We start from the raw sequence: 22,411 nt of genomic DNA on the forward strand, positions 1-22,411 counted from the left end.
AGTACCTAATTACGCCCAACCATAAAAATAATGGAGAGTAATCTGTGTCTCATTTTGAAAGCAGTTTCCCCGGCCACAACTCAGCCAGTAAGATTTGCAGCTTCCTGATTTCTCGAACTAGTTGCATTAACAAACCGCTACTCCGCATTTAACCACATGACAGACTGTGCAAAGCAAAAGAGGAGTGAAACTAAAACAAATCTTACATGCAAGAGGAGACAGATGGTTACAACAGCAAAAGGAACCACAGACATGAGAACAAATTGACTTGTGATTTATAATCATGGTCATCATGGAGACAGAGAGGAAATAGAAGTATCTGATGCCAGCTCTCTCAAACACGTCTGACATTTTCAGATATAAAAATAACAATGATCGTCAAAGTCAAATACAACTGGTACTTTGCAAATGTCATGGGTATAAAAACACCACTCATTATTTAACTGAAGGGCTGCATGGTTCTCTGTGGGAATAAATGATGGACTAATATCAACCTTTCAAGCCCTAGAAACATACACTGGCCAAGCTGCAAGACTGTTTTACCCAGTTTTTACAAAAGACTGACAATGGACATACGAAGACTTTTCCCAATGGTGACGATGTGCAGCTTGTGCCAGAGAACAGCGTGAAGACCCATGGTGTTTTAACAGAGCTGGCAGGACTCGGGCAAAGAGAGAGTGAGATGAATTTGGAGCTCGTCCAACAAGACAGACGAAGAGAGTGAATGGAGCTGAGATGTGGCTGCTGGAGGTCCATGTCTGAGAGGACAAATGTCAGTCAGAGACAGCGGCGAGCATATTGAATGGGAGGAAGCGGAGAAATGTAAAAGAGAAGAGAGAAAAGAAGAGAAAGGAAAAAAGGACGAACTGCAGCTCCAAACTTTGGAACGCGATACATTTGACAGACAGTTCCAAAGCAAGAAGAAGAAACTTGTCTGGTGCTTAAAGAGTTCATTGTTGTGTATTCCTGATTTAATTTTTTGTTCTTTTTCATTCCTGACAGTCAAACTAGATCATTTCAATATGGGTTAGGGTTTAGTTCCTGAGCCAAATAAATTCCAAATAAGTTCAATGACAGTCATTCTCTGTATGTATTTGGCTGTGGGCAGTTGTTTTCTGCGACTTCTGCGAATCCTCTGAGCTAAACATAACTCAATATTTTGCCACCATGATCGGACTGAAGCTTCTGAAACAGTGTATGAACCGGTGTTTGTTTCATTTGCATGAGTACTCTTCCTTCACTGACACTAATTGGGTTATGCAGAGAGAACAGAATCATTTTCTCAGGTTAAATGACAAATTAAGCAGCATCCGTCCCAAAGCATCCCACCCATACACACTGTGAGGCTCTAAATGTTATTTTTACACAAATTATATCTGACAAATCCCCTGAAAACTGTGAAGAATCAGCTGCAGCTGTTAAAATGCTGCATGAACACAAAGTGCATCGTTTAACTCTGATTTTTGCCGTTTATTTTGGCATTTTATACTCTTTTCCATTTTGTAAAGTTTCCATGTATTCTACAAATGTTCTGAGCTGCAATAAATGATTTTAGGAAACTTTAACTACTACAAGCACAAACATTAACTGATCTGTGAAAGTCGCCATGGTAACAAGTACCTGTTGATGTGTCTCATCTTCTCTCACTTCCTCCCTTTCCACCTCTCTCTTGCTAAAGTGACACTTCATAGCAAGACTGAACATGCCCCGTACCAGAGACAGTGACGGTCAGCTCAGAGTCTCTGGAGAATGTGAGCATGTTTTTACATTAAAGAGCAGAGGAGTTTGATTGATCCAGTGTTCCCATTGCTCCCAGTCTAAACAGAGCACATACGGAGGGAGTGTGGTATTTGGCCTCAAATGACTCAGCTCACATAATCCCTGTCTCAGAGGGAGAAAACCTCCAGATCAGTGTAAAACACATAAATACACAAACCAGACGTTCAGCCTAAAAGTCACAGTGCATAACTGCTACAGGCTTTCACGTTGTCATTCCAACTTTCCCTGCACACTCCCTTTCTTTTTAATACACTCCCATGACCACACACACACACACACACACACACACACACACACACACACACACACACACACACACACACACACACACACACACACACAGTTTGACAAGTTCAGTTTTAGAAAAACTTGAGAAATTCGGCATAAAAACATAAAGCAGCCAGACTACACCACACACACACACAGTGATTTATACACTTATTGCATGCATACATACATAGCAAATACATTCCCACGTACACACACAAACCACCATCGAACCAGACTTATGGATGCATGCGCCAAATCAAACATGCACACATAGTATTTATGCATACACAAACACACATACGCACATTTTGCGCACACAATCTCTCTCACTCTCTCTCGCTCTCTCTCACACACACACACACAGAGCCAGGAGTGGATGTTTGGACACAGACGTCAGAGTGGAAAGCTGATCACAGTTGTACTGAAGCCATGAACACTGTGCATCAGAGTGTGTCCAGAAATAAACTGAAATTCTCTGATCTGACCCCCAGAAAATTCATATGCATGCGGAACACATTTCAGAAGAATATCACATCCGTCCTCATCAAGAAGACTTCATATTCCTGTCGTCACAATCTGGCTGGTGTAATGCTCATGGTCGTGGTTAATGGAGGCCATATGCTTTACTGGTGGTGCAATAACATCCCTGCAATGTTATTGGGCCAGCAATGAATTTTTACTGACCCAAAAGTATTTTGGTCTCATGCAATCACAAGACTAATACAGTGTAGATGGTATATATGCTATATCTTATGTATTTATTTTATGACTCAAAACCACATTTTAGTCTTTTAAAGAATTTCATTTTAATATTTCTAAACCTCATATGTAAAGTATCACTGTTATGTCTTGATGTTGTATTTTGAGTGTCTCTTGTCCCCCTTTTCTAAACGTAGTAAAAGACATTCAATCTGCCAAAAAAGCCAACTTAACACATTTCTTTTTAGGTAGGAACTTAACTACCTCTAAGGTCAGTCAGTCCTGGGTGTAAAATAAAACAAAGCTGGAAAAAGAATGAGTACACAAAGATCTATAAACACCGCTGGTGATGAATTGAAGCTGAAGAGCTGTGAGAATGAACAGCAGGTCGATGAAGAGGGCGACCTGTATTCGCTGCCATGTTCCCAACTCTTAAGATGTGTGTATCTGTCAGTGTCTGTTATTGTGTGTGTGTGTGTGTACACAGATCTCTCCTCTCTACGTTAGCCAAGACTCTACCCCTGCCAAGCTTAACGTAGGTGGTGGGTGCATTTCTGCATCTCTCTATAACAGAGAGAGATGAAGAGGTGGAGGAGGCATTTTTGCAACAAACGTATTCACACACACACACACACACACACACACACACACACACACACACACACACACACACACACACACACACACACACACACACACACAGGCGCTGTCTGACACCTGGAGACGCCACAATGTGTTTCCACGAATTGCTTCCCCCAAGAGAACCGTTCTACTTCTTAAAGCACATCACCAGTGGAACCACATCCCTTGGTACAATAGACACAGACATTATGTTGCCTGCTCCTGATGGGAGTCGGCAGAGTCTTAACACAGAAATAAAACTACCTGGAGGCTCAAACTATGACGCCCAGCACTTTTTCTGACGCTGCAGAAAACAGCTCAGAGCTGCTTGAGGTAATTTTACATATTGACAGTTACAGATGGCAGCATAGGGTTTGAATGTAGCTTTCACAAGTTACAAACATACAGTGTGATGCCAAGCTGTGACTTTCTCACCTGCAAGCAGCAAAACATGCACATCGAGCACGATCCATGGAGCACTGAAGTGGTTTCAATGCTTCTCTTAGGACACTTTTTCTGGGGCTGCAGCCTGCGGCTTGTATCGAGGAGATGAATCAATCATATTCACTTACATTTGAAATGTATTTTTTATTTCTTTGATTTTGTGTAAAGAAATATATAATAAAAAGATAAAATAGTTTTGAGGCAATTTCTGGATTTAAGGCCATGGGGATGGAGTCCACAAAGAACCTTCTTTATACAGAAGAGGATGTGTGGCATTAGTTGTCCGTCTTCCAAAGGAATAGTTGTGTGATAGATAATAAGACTCGCAGCAAAGAGTGTCCCTTTAACTTAAACTTAACTTAATATATAGCTACTATATAGAAATGAGGTGATGTTATGTACATTTTTAACTCTCAACCAAATGACCATTACTCACAGTTGAAAGCAAAAGTTCAAGTCCCCTGGGAAAGTCAAATGTACAGGACACTAGAACCTGACTGATATATCCATTGGCCGATAACATAAGTCAATGTCAATCTCAGACGTATCAGTATTGGCGTTTAAATGCAAATATATGCTTGTAAATTTAAGTTTTATGTATTTAGTTGTATTTGTGCTTTCTTTTTATAAATAAATATTTAGAATAAAATGTATGGTTAAAAGGTAAAATATCAAATACATTTCATTTCATAACATGTGATGAAACATTACAAATTATGTTGGCTGACATATCCATATTGAATATCAGTATCAATATCGGCAACCAAAAAGTCATATCGACCAGGATTTACTGCACTACTGCTGCAGGAAGGTAAACTGACAAATTATGAAATGTGCACACAAAATGATTTCTCTCTGAACTGCTCAATGTCTAAATGTGATGTTAGAGTATCTACATGTCATGTTTCATGTTTTTTAATTCAAACCATAAAAAAGGCGCCATTCCTCTGTCTGAAATGCACTGGCTTGACCAGTGGCTTGTGACATCTCACCCTCATCTCCATAGTAACAATTGCATCATGAGTGAGGGGGTTAACCCTTAACCTATTGTGCGTGCGTGTGTGTGTACGTGCCCATGTGCAACTGGGGGAAGGGATTGATGGGATTCCAGCCATACACCCGTGGGAATAGCAGTCAAGCTCCCAAGCTTGTTTAGGCTTTAACACCCATTACACATTCACCCCCGCAAAACTAAACAACACACACTCATTACCCCATCTCCCGGGCTACAAGCTGCCCGCAACCACCACTCTGCCTCCATCAATCATGCGATGTGATCAACCTCCGTCCATCTCCATATCTGTGCAACAGAACGACAGCGGGGCCAAGGATGAGACTGATGTGAGACGACATCACCCAGATTCAGAGCAACATGGACACAAGTAATTAGGGCAACGCTGTTACGCAAGGAAGCTCCATAGTGAGCGATCAGACGAAGCCACCATTCTGACATGAGTAGATTATCGACATGATAGCCAAAGCTGTGTTTCCAGAGTCAAGATCAACGTGAGGAGCGAAATAATAATTTGATGGCTCCACAACCACAACCAGCACTGAATGGATGGATAATCTGTCATTTAGCTGTTTTACCCCAAAATGACCTATTATCCATCCATTCATTATCAATACCGCTTATCCTTTTAAGGGTTGCGGGGGGGGGGATCTCGAGCCAATCTCAGCAGACACGTGGACAGTGTATCACAGGGTCGACACACATAGACAAACAACTCTCTCATCCACACCACGGTCAATTTAGAGTCTCCAATTAACCCAACCCCAATCTGCATGTCTTTGGACTGTGGGAAGAAGCGGAGAAAACAGGGGGAATATGCAAACTGCAAACAGACCAGGATTCGAAACAGGGAACCTTCTTGCTGTTGACAACATCCTCATTTCACAGCATCAAATCCACCATTTCCTCTGTTGGAATTTTGTTTTGACTATTCTTGTTTATATGGAATTTGTGTAACAGTATTTCAAAGCAGAGTAAAAAATTTATGCAGTTTCAGAGGCTTTTCCAAGCCGACGAGAACAATCTGGAGGAAACATTAACACGGTACATCTTGGCATGAAAACGGTTTCAACAACATTGTGAATAGTGGACGTGGGCAGCCTCGTCACAAACCATTCAAAATCCAATTGTGCCTTGTGTCTCCTACAGAAAAACAGAACTGGCAAACAAACAATCAAGACTGGAAATAGATGAATGTGCACTATACGCCTGCACACACACATTTTGAGCAAATATACGTAAACAAAAGCACAAGACAGCATCATGTCTTAGAGATCTAGTTTTAACTCCTTAAATGGCACAGTTTGTGTGTGTGTAAGGAAGCTTCATGGTGTAGTAACACTAAAATTCATTAAATTCTCTGCACATGAACATCAGAGAAAAGGCGAGAGGAGGATGAGAAAGGATGAATATATAGCAACACAGTAGAAAAAAATGTTTGTACGGGTGTGTGTGTGAATTCATTTAACAAAAAGCGTTTGAGACGGCAGAGAGAGACGGTTCACACATACACACACAATTCATCTTCTCAAGTGAAAGAGTATCTCACTGGACACATTTCTCTCTTTGTGTCAATGTGCCTGTGTGTGTGGTTGTGTGTGCGCGCATGTGTGGGGGTAGGGGGGGGGGGGGGATCTAGTACACTATAAAACAAAGGGGAGGTTCAAAGGATCATTACAGGTATTGATAACAAGCTGTTTCCTTTTCGGAACACCCACCTAATCCTCACACACACACGAGGATGACAGGGCAAAGCACTGTCTCACACCAGAGATGAAAGAAGGTGATGTCGTTGCAGAAGTATGTTGCCATGGAAACCCAAGGCGTCATCATAGCAACCCCAGGTAAATACAGGTATGAGGAGAAGATCAAGGGGTGACATTATTGTGACACACAGCTTTGATGGAAATTAGACGAGTAAGCAAATGTCACAAAGAGGTTTGTCAAAGGTGAGCTCTCGTTTTTTCTTGGAATACCATGTCAGTGAAATTAAACATCATATTGTAATTCACACACAGCGATAAAATAATATATATAGTAATGTCATAGAGTTTAAGATCAAAATACTGTCTTTTCAGAATAAAAGAGCTGATAACATCATGTTACCCTCTCCGAAATAACATTTTGATTGTCGGAGCAGTTAGTTTTTCAATAAAGCTGGTCTGTACCTGACATTAACCCAACTCTGGCTCATATATTGAACTATTGATCACATTAAAATGAGAGAAGCTTTACGAATACCAAACAGGGCCAAGGTTTTGTCAGTAGGGTGTATAAGAGAGACATTATAATCTATAAGCCCCCACTCTTTAAAAAACAGCCCACTCTAATATACAGTATACACCTAACAAAGCTGATCAGGCAAGACCAGTCCAGATTCAAAAACTCAATAATTTATTCCACACTGCCATTGCCACATATTGATTTAGTAACAATGTAAAACCTTAGTTATTTGGAGCCTTGTATTATTACGCTGGACGTGCACATATGTGTTGGATGCGTCAACCGAAATGCTGGCATTCATTTCATGCGTTGTGGTTTTGTTTGCGTCACTCGCGCTGTGTACGGCAGAAGTTGAGCAGAGAGCTCCGCTTTTCAACCAGCAACGGCAGCACCAGCCAGTGAAATTGTGTTCAAACAAATAGTCCAGAGCAGGCACTGGATAATCAAATCACGTCAATGTGAAAGCAGAGGCAGCTGGCTAACCCGATGTGAGTTCATTCTCTTTGGCATTGTATTAATAGTTGGCATGGTACGTTAGCATAGAATGAATGTTGTGTGTCCCATGCATGAAACTATGATTGTTGTCGTTATGACAATCGCACCAACACCAAGCGTCGGGCAGGCCCACTGTCTAACATTGCGCATTAAAGGGATAGTTCACTGAAAAATGAAAATTCACCCATTATCTACTCACCTCTATGCAGTATATGATTACCTCACTATATTCTTCTAATATCAGCTCTGACTCACTGTCGGATAAAATGACACCATTACTGTGTGAATACTTTTAACTGTGTCATTGCTCTGTATGTGTTCCTTTTGTCCAAGGCCGTGATTTGGTATGAAAATATGAAATGGTATGAGGCAGGAATGACACATGGCTCAAAGACAACTAAGAGAGATAGAAGGCCAACTCTAAAGTGTGGTTTTTTTCTTCTCCGCACAGAAACAATTACACAGACTACAAAGCACTCACAAGCTGCAGACATTCACCAAGGCTACATAATGTGACAAATAATGTTTTGTTAGTCATAATGAATTTGGAATAATAGATCAATAGTCAACAAAATAAACAAAATGATGCACAATCATGGCATAGGTGTTCTTAACTTCAACAACTAATAACTTCATTCTCAAGCCATGGCCTAACATTCCACCAAATTTAACTGAAATCTGATAAGGTATTTGTGGTATATCCAGTTAACAAACCAAAAACAGACAAACAGAAGGAGTAAAATATCCTCTTTAGCAGCTATAACGTGGATAATTATCACATCCTATACCAGAGAAAGAGCAGAAATATGATCCTCTCTGTTTTTAACCTGTCATCTGTAACAAATTGCTTGTTAACTGCAGTTTAAATCTGTTGAAAGTAAAAAGTGTTGTTTCGTTTTTTCAACAATCTGTGCTTTGCTCTATTTTCTTTCAAAAATAATACGGGAAGAGTCAGAGTGAGGACTGGATTAACTAAAACAGAACTGATCAGAAGGTTTGGAATAAATCTTTAAAAACACTTTGAAGATGCCAGCCTCATCAAATACTGGAAAACAGGCATCGGAAGCAGAAAACACAACACACAACAGAAGAAAGCAAGATGGACATTAGTGACAGTGTTGCCGTGGTTACAGTTTTATGTCTGTTACTTCAGTCCCTGTTTAAAACTTGGTGACTGCATGTATTGCTAATGTTGGATCTTGCTGGACACAAAAAAAAGAAATTGCTGTTGAAAACAATAAGTACTCAAACGTTTATGGCTATTTTTACGCCAACTCCTGTTAGTTTAATGAGCCTTTAGTGTCTAGAATGCCAAAGGAAAGAAGGGGAATAAGAATTAATAATAAATAACAATTATCTTTATAAATTAATTATTAAAAAATATTATTATTTTCACCCAGATGTCATGTTTCCATCACAAAAAGATGCTGATTGTATCCATTCCCATTGCAGAAAAAAATCCAGATGTTAAATGAAGTTCAGCATAAGTTGAATCAGGAAGACTCCCCCCCCATTCAATCAACCTCAATTCTCTCACTCTCTCTCTGCTTATAAATCAGCTCAATGTGGGCATTTCTAAAATGCCAATCAGATTCTGCTATAGTCTCTTCCAACCAATCAGACGGGTGCTGTCAAACTTTAAATCTCCTCTCCTCTCTTCCCCAGTCAGCTGTCATTCAGTGAGGCCCCGTAATCCACCTCCACCCTAATCTCCTCCAGTCTTCAGCAGAATCATCATCACCTTATCTGGATCCTCAACCACCAACAGTGTCTAGACCCCAAGGGGGGATTCCTGTCCTACGTTCTGCTCCACCCTGTTCTAATGCACAGAGGGGTCTAAAACACCAAAAGACTATAACATTCATATCACTTTCTCTGTGTTAAACGTTTGTTAAACCGGTGAAACGAAGTCTCTCCTGATTGAATTTCTGTTAGTGGGTTTTTTGAACAGCGGCCAAATCAAATATACTTTATTGTCCAATAGGGAAATTTGTCTCAGGCCAAAGTGCTACAGCAGCAACAGTAAATTGTACAACAAACACAAATTTGACCCTGACTGAGATACAGCAGTCCGATCTTTCTCTGTTTCATGGTTAAAACAACTCCTTTGTCTGCATACTGCATGTGTCTTCACACTCATGTCTGTGAATGGGCAAACAAGTGGCGGGGCATTTCTGTGACAGCTGATGTACAACACTGCAGCTGAGGGTTGAGGGTTGCCAAAGTCATCAGCTGCTGACGAGCTCAACAATTCCTCCTTGGGGGTAAAAAGAGTAAAAACAAAGACAGAAAACCGCACAGAATAGACAGGACGAAACATTCATGAGACATTCTGTGCAGGTATTCGTCTTTGCTACCTCTTGGCAAATTGCCTGTTTCTGAGAAGTTAATTTCACACAGGCTGTCAGAAAAAAAAACTGGGAATTGATCAGCCTTGATAAATTCTCGCTGGTCAAAGCACAAATTCGACAACAGACGCTCCAGGAGTACAACAGCAGGTGAAAAAGCTCGACTTACCTCTGACTCAGCACGTCTGCCTCTTCTTCCATTTCCATAGCAACACATTCATTCTTATCGACAACCCTTAACTCCTGATGTTCAGCATTTAACCTGTTTGACTGCTTCAGTGACTGTGTGAGTGTGGTGGTACTGCAAGAGTCATTTAGAGACAGACTCAACTCCAGTAGCAAATCCACTGCTCTTTTACCCCATTTACATCTGAAGTTAAAGTGTGACAGGGGTAATCGGATTGAAATTAAATAGAGCTTGACCACACAAAAGTACAAGTTTAAATGCAACCAAGACACACTGTGGAGGGGTTGTGATCCGATCAGACAAACCACCTCCAGAGAGGCCAGGGACGCATCGTGACCACACTGAAAGTGTAAATTCATTGTCCACATCCAACAACTGGAAGCAGAAACCCCTAGATTGGCACTCAGAGCACATTCCTCAGCCGAGGCCCAAAAGTCCCCTTAAATTCAATCCAGTCATACCGAATTAGAAACTCTAATAGATATCAGTTCCCTTTTTTCATCCAAGATCCAAGATTTTTTTTCTGAGAACTTAATGTCAAAAAAACACCATATCACTGAATGTTAAAGTAAGTGAAAAATAAACAACTCCTGGATCCGCCCCCCGATCCAGATCCATATCATAATCAGGGTTCTTTCTCCAGCCATACAAAATCCTTCCACTGATAATCCGTCCACTTGTTTTTGCATAATCCTGCTAATAAACAGACAAATGAGATGAAAACGTAACCTCCTCGACTCAGGTAATAATAAAGTTTTTTATCCCAACCAGATTTGTAGCAGCAATTCTCAGCTATGGACATTATTCAAGACAGGGTGGGTGAAGGCAAGTGTCAGTTTGGTCCAATGAAAGTTTAGCGAAGACCAAAAAGCAAGCAAAGCACAATAATTAAGATTCACGAATGGCTACCAGCTTCTTTTTACACTTCTTGTTCTACCTTTATTTTTGTTTTGTTTTTTTGCAACCATGCAAATGAGAAAAGAACGTGAACTAATTTGTCATTTCAGATTCATTCAAACTTGATTTTCAGAAAAAGTGTCAGCCCTTCTGGAGACACACCATGTGTAAATGTAATCTGGTTAAATCATATCTACATACAATACGAGACGCATCTTAACGCTGCATGTAAGTTGAGTCTTTGTGTGCAGAGAGATGCACATCCAAATGCACAGACACACAAACACAAACACACACCAGAGATTGAATCACCTTTGGTCTCTGGAGGAGACCTGGGGAAAGTGACTGCAGGGTATGGCTGAGGGTAATGGGCTGTAGAGGTTGGTGTGTGTGTGTGTGTGTGTGTGTGTGTGTGTGGTTACTGCAACTCTTCGTTACTAATTTCTGTTATTTTTCACAATATAACACGCGTCATTAATTTGCTTTGTAGAAATGTCATTTATTCTTGTTAAATGTTGTCCAGTGTAAAATGGAGAAAAAGACTTCACTCTGGGCTGTAGAAACTTACGATAAGCGTTCGTCTTCAAAGTATCCAACACAGTGTGACCTTAACATATTACTGCTGCAACTCTGCATTGTTGTGTCTTTTGTATATGTGCTTTGTGTCCTCATGTGCCATCCGTAAAATTGCCCTGCAGGGAACGGTAAAGTTTATTGAGTGAATTGAAGTGGGGTGTTAAGTGCTAGTGGAAATGTCACTGAGGGTTTGAATTCCTGTTCATCGCCATGAATGAGCGACTGCTCGCTGCCGCCGCTGCACTTCATCACACCAAAGAGCTCCACTGCCTCAATCAATGGCTCACACGCCTGATAAGTCTTTGTGTACTCAGTGGGAGGGTGTGGGAGCTGATGGTGATGCCTTTCTTGGCCTGATAATTCATCGCGTTCCTCTTTATTGGCGATATCAATTAACTCAAAAGGCGGGAACCTGAACATACCTGCCCACGACCCCCCTCATGCAAATCGGATTTGGACTAATCAGAAAACACACAACTGGAGCTCGCCTTAGACAAATACAGTATATACAGCTCAGCAAGTTACAGCAAGAGCCTGGAAATGTTGTCTATCTTTAAAAGGAAAAGCGTGTAAGAGGAAACTCTGTCAAAGGGGTGAAGTCATGACTAGTATTTCCTCTGTGAGGGATTTTTTTTATATCACATGAATCATTGTTTCTTTATGCTCTCACTGACACCTGAGTAGAGAGAAACTGCTTGCATGTTTTTCACTTGTATTGTGTATTGGATATTTGAGGATTTCTATGCTGCTGGTCAGACACAACTGATGTGACTGCATTATTCTCTTAGAAGCATCAAGAGATGCATTTCTTTCTTTTACATGCTTTCATTTTTCTAGGTGCAAATTAGGCAACATTTGACATTGCATAGATTAAAAAAAACAGGAATCTATCTGTTGTCCATTGCTGCTCCAGATCCTGCATTACGTTATACTTAAGATATGACGAGATAGAATAAAACGATGCATTTATCCAACTGCCAGAGGTTTGGGGAAGATTTTAGATTCCAGTTGGAGGCAAAAAAAGCATGTTCTTTGCATAACAGAGTCGATGATATCACAGTGTCTGACTCACTGCCACATTCTTCTGCACATCTCACATTACATGCTTTGAAATAACAGCGCACTGGATGCACTAGTCTGCACTGCAAGTAAACATGGCTCCCCCGCTCCTCACCCACTGAGCTGGTGGGGTTATGAAACCTCACAGTGCTGCAGCCTGGAGGCAACTGGGCTTCACCAGGACAGGTGACCCCCTCACTCTGTGTCTATGTGTCTTTTTTGCTCTCTCTCACTCAAGTCCACTTCAGCAGCATCACAGAAAATAAGATGTCACGATGCCTTCACATCATCACAGGCACATTATTCTGCAAAAGCAACACAACAACAGCCAATGCATCATCTGTGTCATCGACAACAATCACAGCAACCCACTTCTGCTCTTCATTAAATATCATGGGCATTAAGGTGATGCAATGTTTTTCCTCTTCTCCTCCCTTTCTCTCATAACTTGGACTCTGCTTCCAAGTTGTTTTTTTCTCCTCCTTATCCTCTTATCAGACAATCGTTGCTGCAGTCAGCCTCCCTCACTGTGTGGAACCAAACAGCGGCTGGATGTCTGAGTGCAGGCGGCGTGATGAACACACTGTTCCCCCAGTCCCAGTAAACATCAGAGCAGGGAAATCATCCAGACAATCGGCCTCAAAAACACTTTCTCCACCAAAAACACATGCAGATCTACCGAGCAGCAGCACAGACATGGACATCTGGTGAATGGTGAAGTTGTGTTACAGTTGTTTTGTTGACAAACGATGAATAAAACGTGGAAACATTTGGACATAGTTTGGCTGCTCCACAGAGAGAGCTGCGGGGTCATGTGGTGTGTATAGTGGGGAAGTGACCAACCTTCACAGGGGAGCTCCGGGTGGGCACAGGCAGCTCTCGGATCGCGCTGCCCGGAGGGGAGGCGGACAGCCCGGCCGCGTAACCCTGCAGGGAGCCGCCGGCCAGGGACTGCCTGCCGCCGGCTCCCACTCCTCCGCCTCCCCCGCTGATGCTTCCTCGCTGCGGCCGCTGCTTGATGCCGTCCAGAAGGCGGACCAGCAGGATGTTGGCGGGCAGGTCGTCCACCCCGCAGTCCACCAGGATGCGGCACTCCGGGCAGCGCAGCTCGTTCCGGGAACTGACGATGTTCTCCAGGCAGCGGCGGCAGAAGGTGTGCTGGCACGGCAGCACCTTGGCCGTGGTGTCCAGGCGCTCCAGGCACACCGAGCACTCCAGCAGATCCAGCAGCGACGAGGACTCGTCCATGTCGGCGGAGAGGGTGAGCATCTGGGCTTCAGTGGCCGTGGGGACGCCGCGGGGACTGGTTAGTGGACCGAAGAAGAAGGAAGGAGCCGCCGCCGGGGGCACAGAGCATGCCGGGCAGCAGCGGAGCGCAGCGGCGGGAAGCAGCTCACGGACGCCCCCGCGACGGAGTCCCCCGTGCGCCGAGCAACGAAGTCCCGTGTTGTGTTGTGAGTGTCTCCGCTGGTCCGATCCTCTCTGTGTCTCCCCCAACTTGTTTCTGAGCCTCTCGTCCTCCCACTCTCCCTCTGTGTGCGTACCTCTCTCTCCCTCTCTCTCTCCCTCTCTGTCTCTCTCTCCAGCAGCTGTGCAGAAAGCGGTGAGGTCACGCTCTCATCATCACCATCAATCGCGCGCCGATCACAATTGCAGCGCGCGTTCACGCACCAGGGAAAGATTGATGGGACACACACACACACACACTCACACACACACACACCTCCAACAGAGCCCACAGGTTATTATCAGGTTTTGTCTCCCCCCCCCCTCTCTCTCTCTCCAAGCGGCCTCCCCATCAGAAGTTAGTTGTGTTGGAGTTGTTCTGCAGACAGAAGCACCAGGTCTTACAGCAGGTGTCTGTCCATGAGTTATCTCACCCTGTGACGATCACCTGACAGGAGAACACATTCATTTCCTCTTAACTTCATCCAGCTGAAACACATGAGCTGTGGGAGGGGGCGAGGGGGCGAGGGGGGGGTGTGGTTTCTGACGACGCCTGGTGGCCACCAGTTGATTTTTTTTCTGCTGTAAACTAAAAAGATCATCAAATTGAAGTAAAACCCTCCTGTTTGGTCATTTTTGGTGATATAGATGCAAAACAATGACAACATGAGACAAAGTAATATAATAATAATGAAGAAAATACTCATGTGTGATTATATATAGAAGGATTGTAGTCAAGTGAAAGTATACAAAACTTTGTAATTTACAAAAATATTATGAGTCACATTGTGTATCATGTCCAAGACCACATTGTCATAGAAGGTAAATTGTCTCATATTGGGACATGATTAAATGGTAAATGTTAAAATCAAGATTTTAAAAAACACAGCATTGTGTCTGAAATATTCCCTTAAGGATAAATATTATCATTTGTGATGGATACTACACAGATGTGTGAGTGTGTGTGTGTGTGTGTGTGTGTGTGTGCTGTCAGCCATGACTTGCAAGCCTGCTTCACCTTTCCACCTGTTCAGACCTGCTCAGCTCTAACATTCAGGCCCACAGGGATAGGGAGTGATTAAGGCACATGTGTGTGTGTACAATTGTCCCTGTGTACATAAGTGTGTGTGTCGGTGTGACACAGTGACGCCTTCCTGGGTGGGTGTGGGTGGGCCCCCGCTATTTACCACCCACGGTGAAAAGCAGAGGGTGGACTGCTGAGGCGTAGAATGAGGGAGGAGGAGGGTGAGCATGTGGTGTGCAGTCTCAGCATTGATACTGAAACTGTTGTGCACTGTTATTCTTTTCAAAATAAAAGTCACAGCATTGCCATGGTTTTCTATTGTATTTAATAATGACAGTATTCTGCTAGTAACCCATATTCTCTCCGTTGTGCCAGAGAAGGCTAGTCTGTGACCCCATGACTCCTCCAGCCATTCAAACTACTTTTGTTGTTGTGGTCCTTTATTTTCCTGTAGTTTAAGCTTCTTTATCTTCTCCCAGCACTGTTTCCTGGTGTGGTGGATGTTTCCTTGTCGGTCTGTCAGTCATGATCAGAACTGTAAACTCAAAACTGTCAGTTAGCCGCTTCAGTTTTTAATTATTGCAAGAACCACCCCAGAGGTCCTGAACTCTTGAAAAGTGCTACCCCCTGACAAGGGACTATTTGGGAGGGGGGTAAAAAAGGTTTTCTTTGAATTTTATTTAGATGCTCATTCCTGCAAAGGTTCTTTGTTCCAGGGGAAAGTTCATGTACATTCTCTATAAGATACTGAGTGATGGTGCATACAATGACAAGGCAAAATCACAGATAATAATAATAATATTATTTATTTATAAATCACCTTGCTGTCAAGGTGCTTTGACAGCAAAGTAAAAGGCAAATACAAGAGCAAAATATAGGAAGCAATGTGACAGGGAGGCCAGACATAAACATAAGAAACAAGAACTATGTTGCATACAAACTTAATCACATAAAAGCAGTAGAGAGACCAATCTATAAAAATGTGCTTTAAGAAGTGATTTAAAAGAAGTCACTGACTTTGCGAGCTTTATCTTCTCAGGTAGGTCGTTCCGAACAGCCCAGAATCTGAGGCTCAAAAGGGGTCAAGATGAGGTGGCTTGGGGCCAGGCCAAGGCGTGCTTTAAAGGTGATCAGTAAAATCTTGAAAATCAATTCTAAAATGGACAGGGAGCCCAAGGAGAGAAGAAAGGATGTGACTGATGTGATGTCATCTGTTAGAACCAATAAGAAGCCTACCTGCTGCGTTCTAAACTAGTTGGAGGTGGGAGAGTGACGTATGGCTTAAGCCAGAATAAACAGGATTGAAACCCCTGCAGGTCTGGTATAGGTCATACAGTACACACCTACTGTATGTGATCATTTCCTTGTGGCTGGGGATGCAGAATAACAGGTTATATTAGGCCCTATAATCCAGAGACAATCAGATGCAAGAAGACCTTGAATTCACTACTGGGAGAAAAATGAATTATTCTAAAAATGAAGTGAAGGTCAAGTCTTTTGTTCCACTACTGTGATTCACTTTATCAACTCAGCTGTGGGAGGAAGCTGCACTTCATCTATAGAGACCTGCCATTTCTCTGGGCTGCGTTTGAATCCCTGTGGCTGCAGCATACTGGAATACAACAGTTTAGTACTAACTGTAAAGGTGTGTGTGAGTGTGTGTAAATTGTCGTTGTCATACCCTGACTCTGAATGCCTCTCTGCAGCGCAGCAGCCCACAAGCACTGGCAACAAGCCCAAATTCACAGCTCCTCTCTCTCTCTCTCTTTATCATACCCACTCATGTCAGGCCCAGTGCGTTTCATCTGCTTAATACAATTCTCCACAGTCAATGATTCAGAATTAGAGGGGAACTACAGGGAGAAGTGGACAAATACAAAATGATTATTGGATGAAAATCCCCTCAAACCATTTAACTGGCATAGTTGGGGCTCCCTGTAGGAAGCCAGCGTTGTCAATAACAGACAAAAGGTGGATGCTGTTAAATAGTGGACGAGCCAATTAGGGACAGAATATAGTCTTTTAGAGATAGAAGGGTGAAAGAGGTCTGTGTTCAAGGGTTTCACACATAAGTAATCTTCATTTAAAACTAAAGAGAGTATCTCTGAGGCTACAGGTAAACATTTACAGTGTGTTTTTGTGGATGTGAGTTACAACCTCGCCAGCTTTCCTCCCAAGTTTTCCCCCTCAGTTAGTCCATCTGTGTGTTTCAATTTCCTTCTAATTTTCATTAACTTCTCTATAACTTCTTATATTTGGAGACGTACCCCGAAGACTTGTTTTTAGTTATTTTCCCCTTTCCTCAAAATTTGCTCTTTGTTTTTTTACCTTCATAAGAGTAGAGAGTCAGAGTTTGGTGCTCAGCTTGCTTCAGGCTTGGCAAGGTTTGTTAGATAGGCCTATTTCATTTTTTTAGCGTTTTATGCTCTGTTTTGAAATAAATGAAAGAAAAACTTCACTGTCTTTATTAAATGTAATTCAATGTTTTCCTTTGGGTAATCCTTGTTAAGAGAAGCTATGAAAATAAATATGAGTCGTGCCAGAGACGTCGGTTGTGTGTTGAACTGACATCAACTGCACCTGCATTCATATTCTTTTTTCCTTCTGCATGAACATGGTTTACCTATAGGCTTAAAAATATAAATAATAATTCACACTATAAAATAGAATAATAATCCCATCATATCTCAGCAAGCACAAGAGTTCTCCCACAATCTACGATCAAATATAATGAATATGTAGTGTGTGTGTGTGTGGATTCTCTTCACACACCTATACCATACACCTCTCTCTCTCTCTCTCTCTCTCTCTCTCTCTCTCTCATCAACCAATGTCCTTCGTTCACGCAAAAGTAGGTTAGCTGACACAGCAGTTACCATGGCAACTGGCTCTTTGCTTCCTTGTTGAAGAGTAGTAAGAGGGTGAGTGTGTGTTCTCACAGACCAGACAATGTACACACGAGCGGGAAGCTAACCGGGGTACTAACAAGGTCAGACAGTTTGAAATAGGTTCATTTGTACAGTGGGAAAACAAACACAGGGGAATACTGAGCTTTTATTTGTACAGTTTGATGCAGTGTCACTTCATAAACAGGTGTTCATCTGTGAGGTAATACATCTGACTTTTAGTTGTTTAAAAAGATAAATTTAAAAAAATCCTGGATCCACACCAAAATTGATTTGGCCCATGCTACATCTTTCCACCAAGTTTCATGGAAAGTATTTCTGTCGGAATCTTGCTTACAAACACACATACAAACCAACTGAGCTTAATATAAAACATCGTTGGTTATTTCAGTTTATCTTTCATTCTTTTATTTATTTTTTTCTTTGGCTCCTTCCTCGGAAAAGTAGTTAACCGCTGGACCACATTTCCAACTTCTCCTCCCAGAGTTCACGTCTCTGCCAGGGGAGAAACATAAAAAGCACTAGGAAGTTTGTTTTTAATGATTTTTGCTGCTGAATTGAGTTCATTATATCAAGCAGCAAATGAAGTCTCCACTGACTGCTGTCTTCTCTGAGTCACTGCACTTTGATGTGCTGCTCGAGGGGGGAGGTTAAAACCACGATACCCAGTGTGTGACAGCTGCTACACTTTGAATCTTTGAAACTCTGATCTACTACATTAATGCATGTTGAACTCCGGACTTTATAGAGACTCAAAATATATTTCAATAACGATTCATTTTATTCACAGAGCAAATTATCATGGCTCCAATCCTGATTTCTTTAGGACCATTTGATAAAAGCACAGCCAAAACAAATCACTGCTTTTCCGAATATTTGTCTTTTTTTTAGCATTGGAACAGACGTATGTTTATTTGTTTATTTATTAGGATCTTCATTAGCTCATCTTTCTGGGGTCCAACTTAAAAGCATATGAACATTTAACAAATTTGAAACCATACTACGACGCATCAAAAAATACATAAAGACAACAATCTTTATTGACACACCAAAAAAGTATGCCTAATGATGATAAATCCATCCATCTATTATCTGCAACACATATAAATATATAAATAAAGATATAGATTATAGTTCAACAAGATTATGTCCAACAATCCAAATGGTGCATTCACAAATAACACGGTGAAGAAAATAAGAGATGTCCCGCTGCGTTGTTCATGAAAGACAAACAGTGGAAAAAATAAGGATCCAATTCTCCAGAGATCCTCTGCAGGACATGTCTCAAGACACGGCTCAAGGAAATCAAATCAGAGCTGTATGGCACAGTTTTGCTTTTCGTGACTTCTTGAAGTTTGATTTTAGTTGGTAACCAGGTTGAAAAACTTCTACACAGAACAGTTGGTTTTAAACAGTTAGTTTGTGGGCGATAGGTAACAACAGCTGACCAGTCCTGACATGTCCATAACAAAAAAAGAGGCTGGCTGCAGAGGGCGCTATTGCTCAAAAAAGTTACAGTGTTGCTTTAAGTGATTCAAGCCATATTTATATATACATACACTTTTATATATCAGTTAGCATGAAGAACAAGAGACTTGAATTCAATTATCAATCATTGTTTGCCATATAATCATTTATGTAGGTAAATCTACACGTTGAGATGTTTCAATACAGCCTATGACAAACACTTTCAATCAGAAACATTTTATTTTAAATTTCAAATGTATTTTATTGTGTGTCTGTTATCAACTTTGTTTGTTTCTTTGCTGTATACTAATTTGTGATGCTTAAAGAATCGCATTACTGCTCATCTATGTAAAATTAAGCTGCATGTATCTCAGCTCATCTCATTTAATTTATGTTGTATTATCTCAACATATCATTTTGTTACATCCTATTTCACCTCATGCAAAATCATCTATTGTTTTTCCTGTTGCACTGTCCGCGTGTGTAAATGCAGGTTTTAAGTTAATATGTATTTTTGTCTGGTCTGTGACTGCGCAGCCATCATTCTCTCAGCAGAACTCATCGCTCTCCTTGTTATCCTCCTCTTATCCCCTCTTTTAATCTAATCTCCTCTTCTCACATCCTCCTTTCTCAGTCAGGAAGCCCCTGGATCAACATCAATAACACTGTGAAAAAAACTGAGGGAGACAGAAAGAGAGAGAGAGAGAGGAAAGAAGTTAAACAAGAGGAGGATGGAGCAAGAAAGGCCCAAACAGATGGACAGACGGATGGGGAAAGTGGAAGAATAAAAGAGTATGACCAAAACAGAAAGTGATGGAGATAAGGAGGAGGAGAAAAAGAAGGTGCAGAGAGGAAGACAGAGACTGTAAGTAATTACAGGACTCCCTGTGTTTTCAAAGCTCCTCTTTTATATCCTCCTTCCTGTGGTTGAGAAGAAGAGAAGCAGCGGAAAGAGAGAGAGGAGGAGGAGGACTAAAGTCCAGCGTTAGATCTTCTCAGACAACAGGCACCAGTAGTCCACACACACACACACACGCACACACACACGCACACACACACACACACGCACTGTGTGTGTGGGATAGCACTGGTAGTGGAAATGGCATTAGTTATTGTATTTAGCTGTAGAAGGTAACTTTGTAAGTACTTTTGAGCAACACTACATTTATTTGACACTTGTATTGACTTTGCAGATTGAGATTCTACATAGAAACACATCTACATTTTTTTTAAAATAAAGTGTGATGCATTTATTCACATAAAATCACCCATCGGTATATCTAGAGAGGCAATTACAACACCAACACAATTCTGCCTCCAGGTTGAGGCATCAGTATAAATTATATGCAACATTATAACTCTGACAGTGAGCACTGTTCTGCATGATTTACTTATTGGCATGATGGTAAAAACACTTGTACTGCCGCAGCTTAAATTGTCAGAATCAGGTCCAGCAAGTTCAAGAGTAATGCTGAACTGTAGATCATCAAAATATTGCATTTATCTCCAATATTCACAAGTAAACTTTTAAAATATCAAGAATTCTGTATTTGTTAGAGCAGCAACTGTTCTGGTTCTGGAAGCCGGTGATCATGGGTAATATTGTTGTGTTTCGGTCAGTTCAGTGAGTGGGACACAGTCAGACCTCAACTCAACACCATGAGACTTTGTTTTTTCTCTATGATAAAAACACTTAATCGCTCGGACATGGAGCCTGACAGAATGAATCACCCTATCCATCTATCTATCTATCTATCTGTCTTTATCTATCCATCCGTTCATCATTCCTGAACTGTGCAATGTTCATTCTGTCTGTGCAATACATTGGTTCATGTGCGATCCATTCACTGTACATATATCTCTTGTTTTTACATTTTATTTATTAGTCTTTAGTCATATTTTACACTTAAGAATTGTATGATACTTATTAATTACTGATGCCTATTTCTGACTCTAATATTATATAATATATAATACTGCAAATTTCCCTATCGTGGGACTAATAAAGGATGTTATCTATCTATCTATCTATCTATCTATCTATCTATCTATCTATCTATCTATCCATATAACCGTCCATCCTAATGTAAAGACCAACATAAGAGGTGATATGTCACAGTGGTTGAGGTAGGACTTCAGCTTTACGCACAGCCACCGCCTCCTTGCGGCCACTAGATGGCGTAATTGAGCGGCAGCCTGCAGCCTGTGCCTCTGCCCTGCAGACACTGAGTCTACCTGGGACTCACTAATCTGTTTCTGACTCAGGGCGGAGAAAAAACTTCTCACTTTTTTCCCCTCATCGAGGAGGAGCCTGCAGACACACACCGACATGCAGCGCAGTGGAGGCTGACGCACAACCTGAGCAGCTTCAAACACACAGCCACTCAGTCACGGTCGGTCCTCTCGGCGATGCTTACCCGACTCCGCACCACAGATTGATCACCGACCACCGCACAGCCGACCACCCTCCAGCTGAGCCCTCAGTGCAGCGGAGAGAGAGCGAGCCAAGCAGCGCCCCCCTCTCTGAGCTCCAGGTGAGTAGAAGCAGCTCCCGCTCTCTGGAATGTCAGGACAGATTGCTGCAAGACTCCGGGGAAATTCCTGAGCAACACTTATTATGGCAAACAAACATGTGCTTTACTGTAATTTTATCACAAGTGTGGACTGCGGACTTTTTCTTTATTCTGGAAAAGACATTTTCTTTAAAAGAGAAAGAGGCACTGATGCAAAAAGCTCTTTATTAGTTTACAACTGTTTAGTGTCAACATGTGCATAAGTGACTTTGAACACATCCTTCATACATTTGCATGACATCTTATTTCTCTTACTGATTCCAGCAGATCAGAAATCAATTCCTCAGGTTCTTTATGCAGATATGTTTGCTGCCAAGCACATGGGTGCTGGAGCCACACATTTCAAATGGCATTTGCAGGAACCTCATCTAGGCTACATTCAAAT

The 22,411-nt window shown here is 41.8% G+C and overlaps 2 protein-coding genes across 2 annotated transcripts in view; one reads left to right on the top strand and one right to left on the bottom strand.

Moving 5' to 3' along the window:
- Positions 1 to 14,200, bottom strand: part of LOC109631290 (E3 ubiquitin-protein ligase SH3RF3) — a 96,377-nt gene extending 82,177 nt beyond the window's left edge. Inside the window, exon 1 of the mRNA XM_020089935.2 lies at positions 13,454 to 14,200. Coding sequence (XP_019945494.2) covers positions 13,454 to 13,879 — 426 coding nt within the window. The 5' untranslated portion in view covers positions 13,880 to 14,200. The remainder of the gene's footprint in view (positions 1 to 13,453) is intronic.
- Positions 14,201 to 21,724: 7,524 nt separating this feature from the next.
- edar (ectodysplasin A receptor) overlaps positions 21,725 to 22,411 on the top strand; it is a 35,157-nt gene continuing 34,470 nt past the window's right edge. Inside the window, exon 1 of the mRNA XM_020089697.2 lies at positions 21,725 to 21,987. The gene's annotated coding sequence lies outside the window, so the exon portion shown is untranslated. The remainder of the gene's footprint in view (positions 21,988 to 22,411) is intronic.

Source organism: Paralichthys olivaceus, chromosome 10 (genome assembly GCF_024713975.1).
Source record: "Paralichthys olivaceus isolate ysfri-2021 chromosome 10, ASM2471397v2, whole genome shotgun sequence".
NCBI lineage: Eukaryota > Metazoa > Chordata > Actinopteri > Pleuronectiformes > Paralichthyidae > Paralichthys > Paralichthys olivaceus.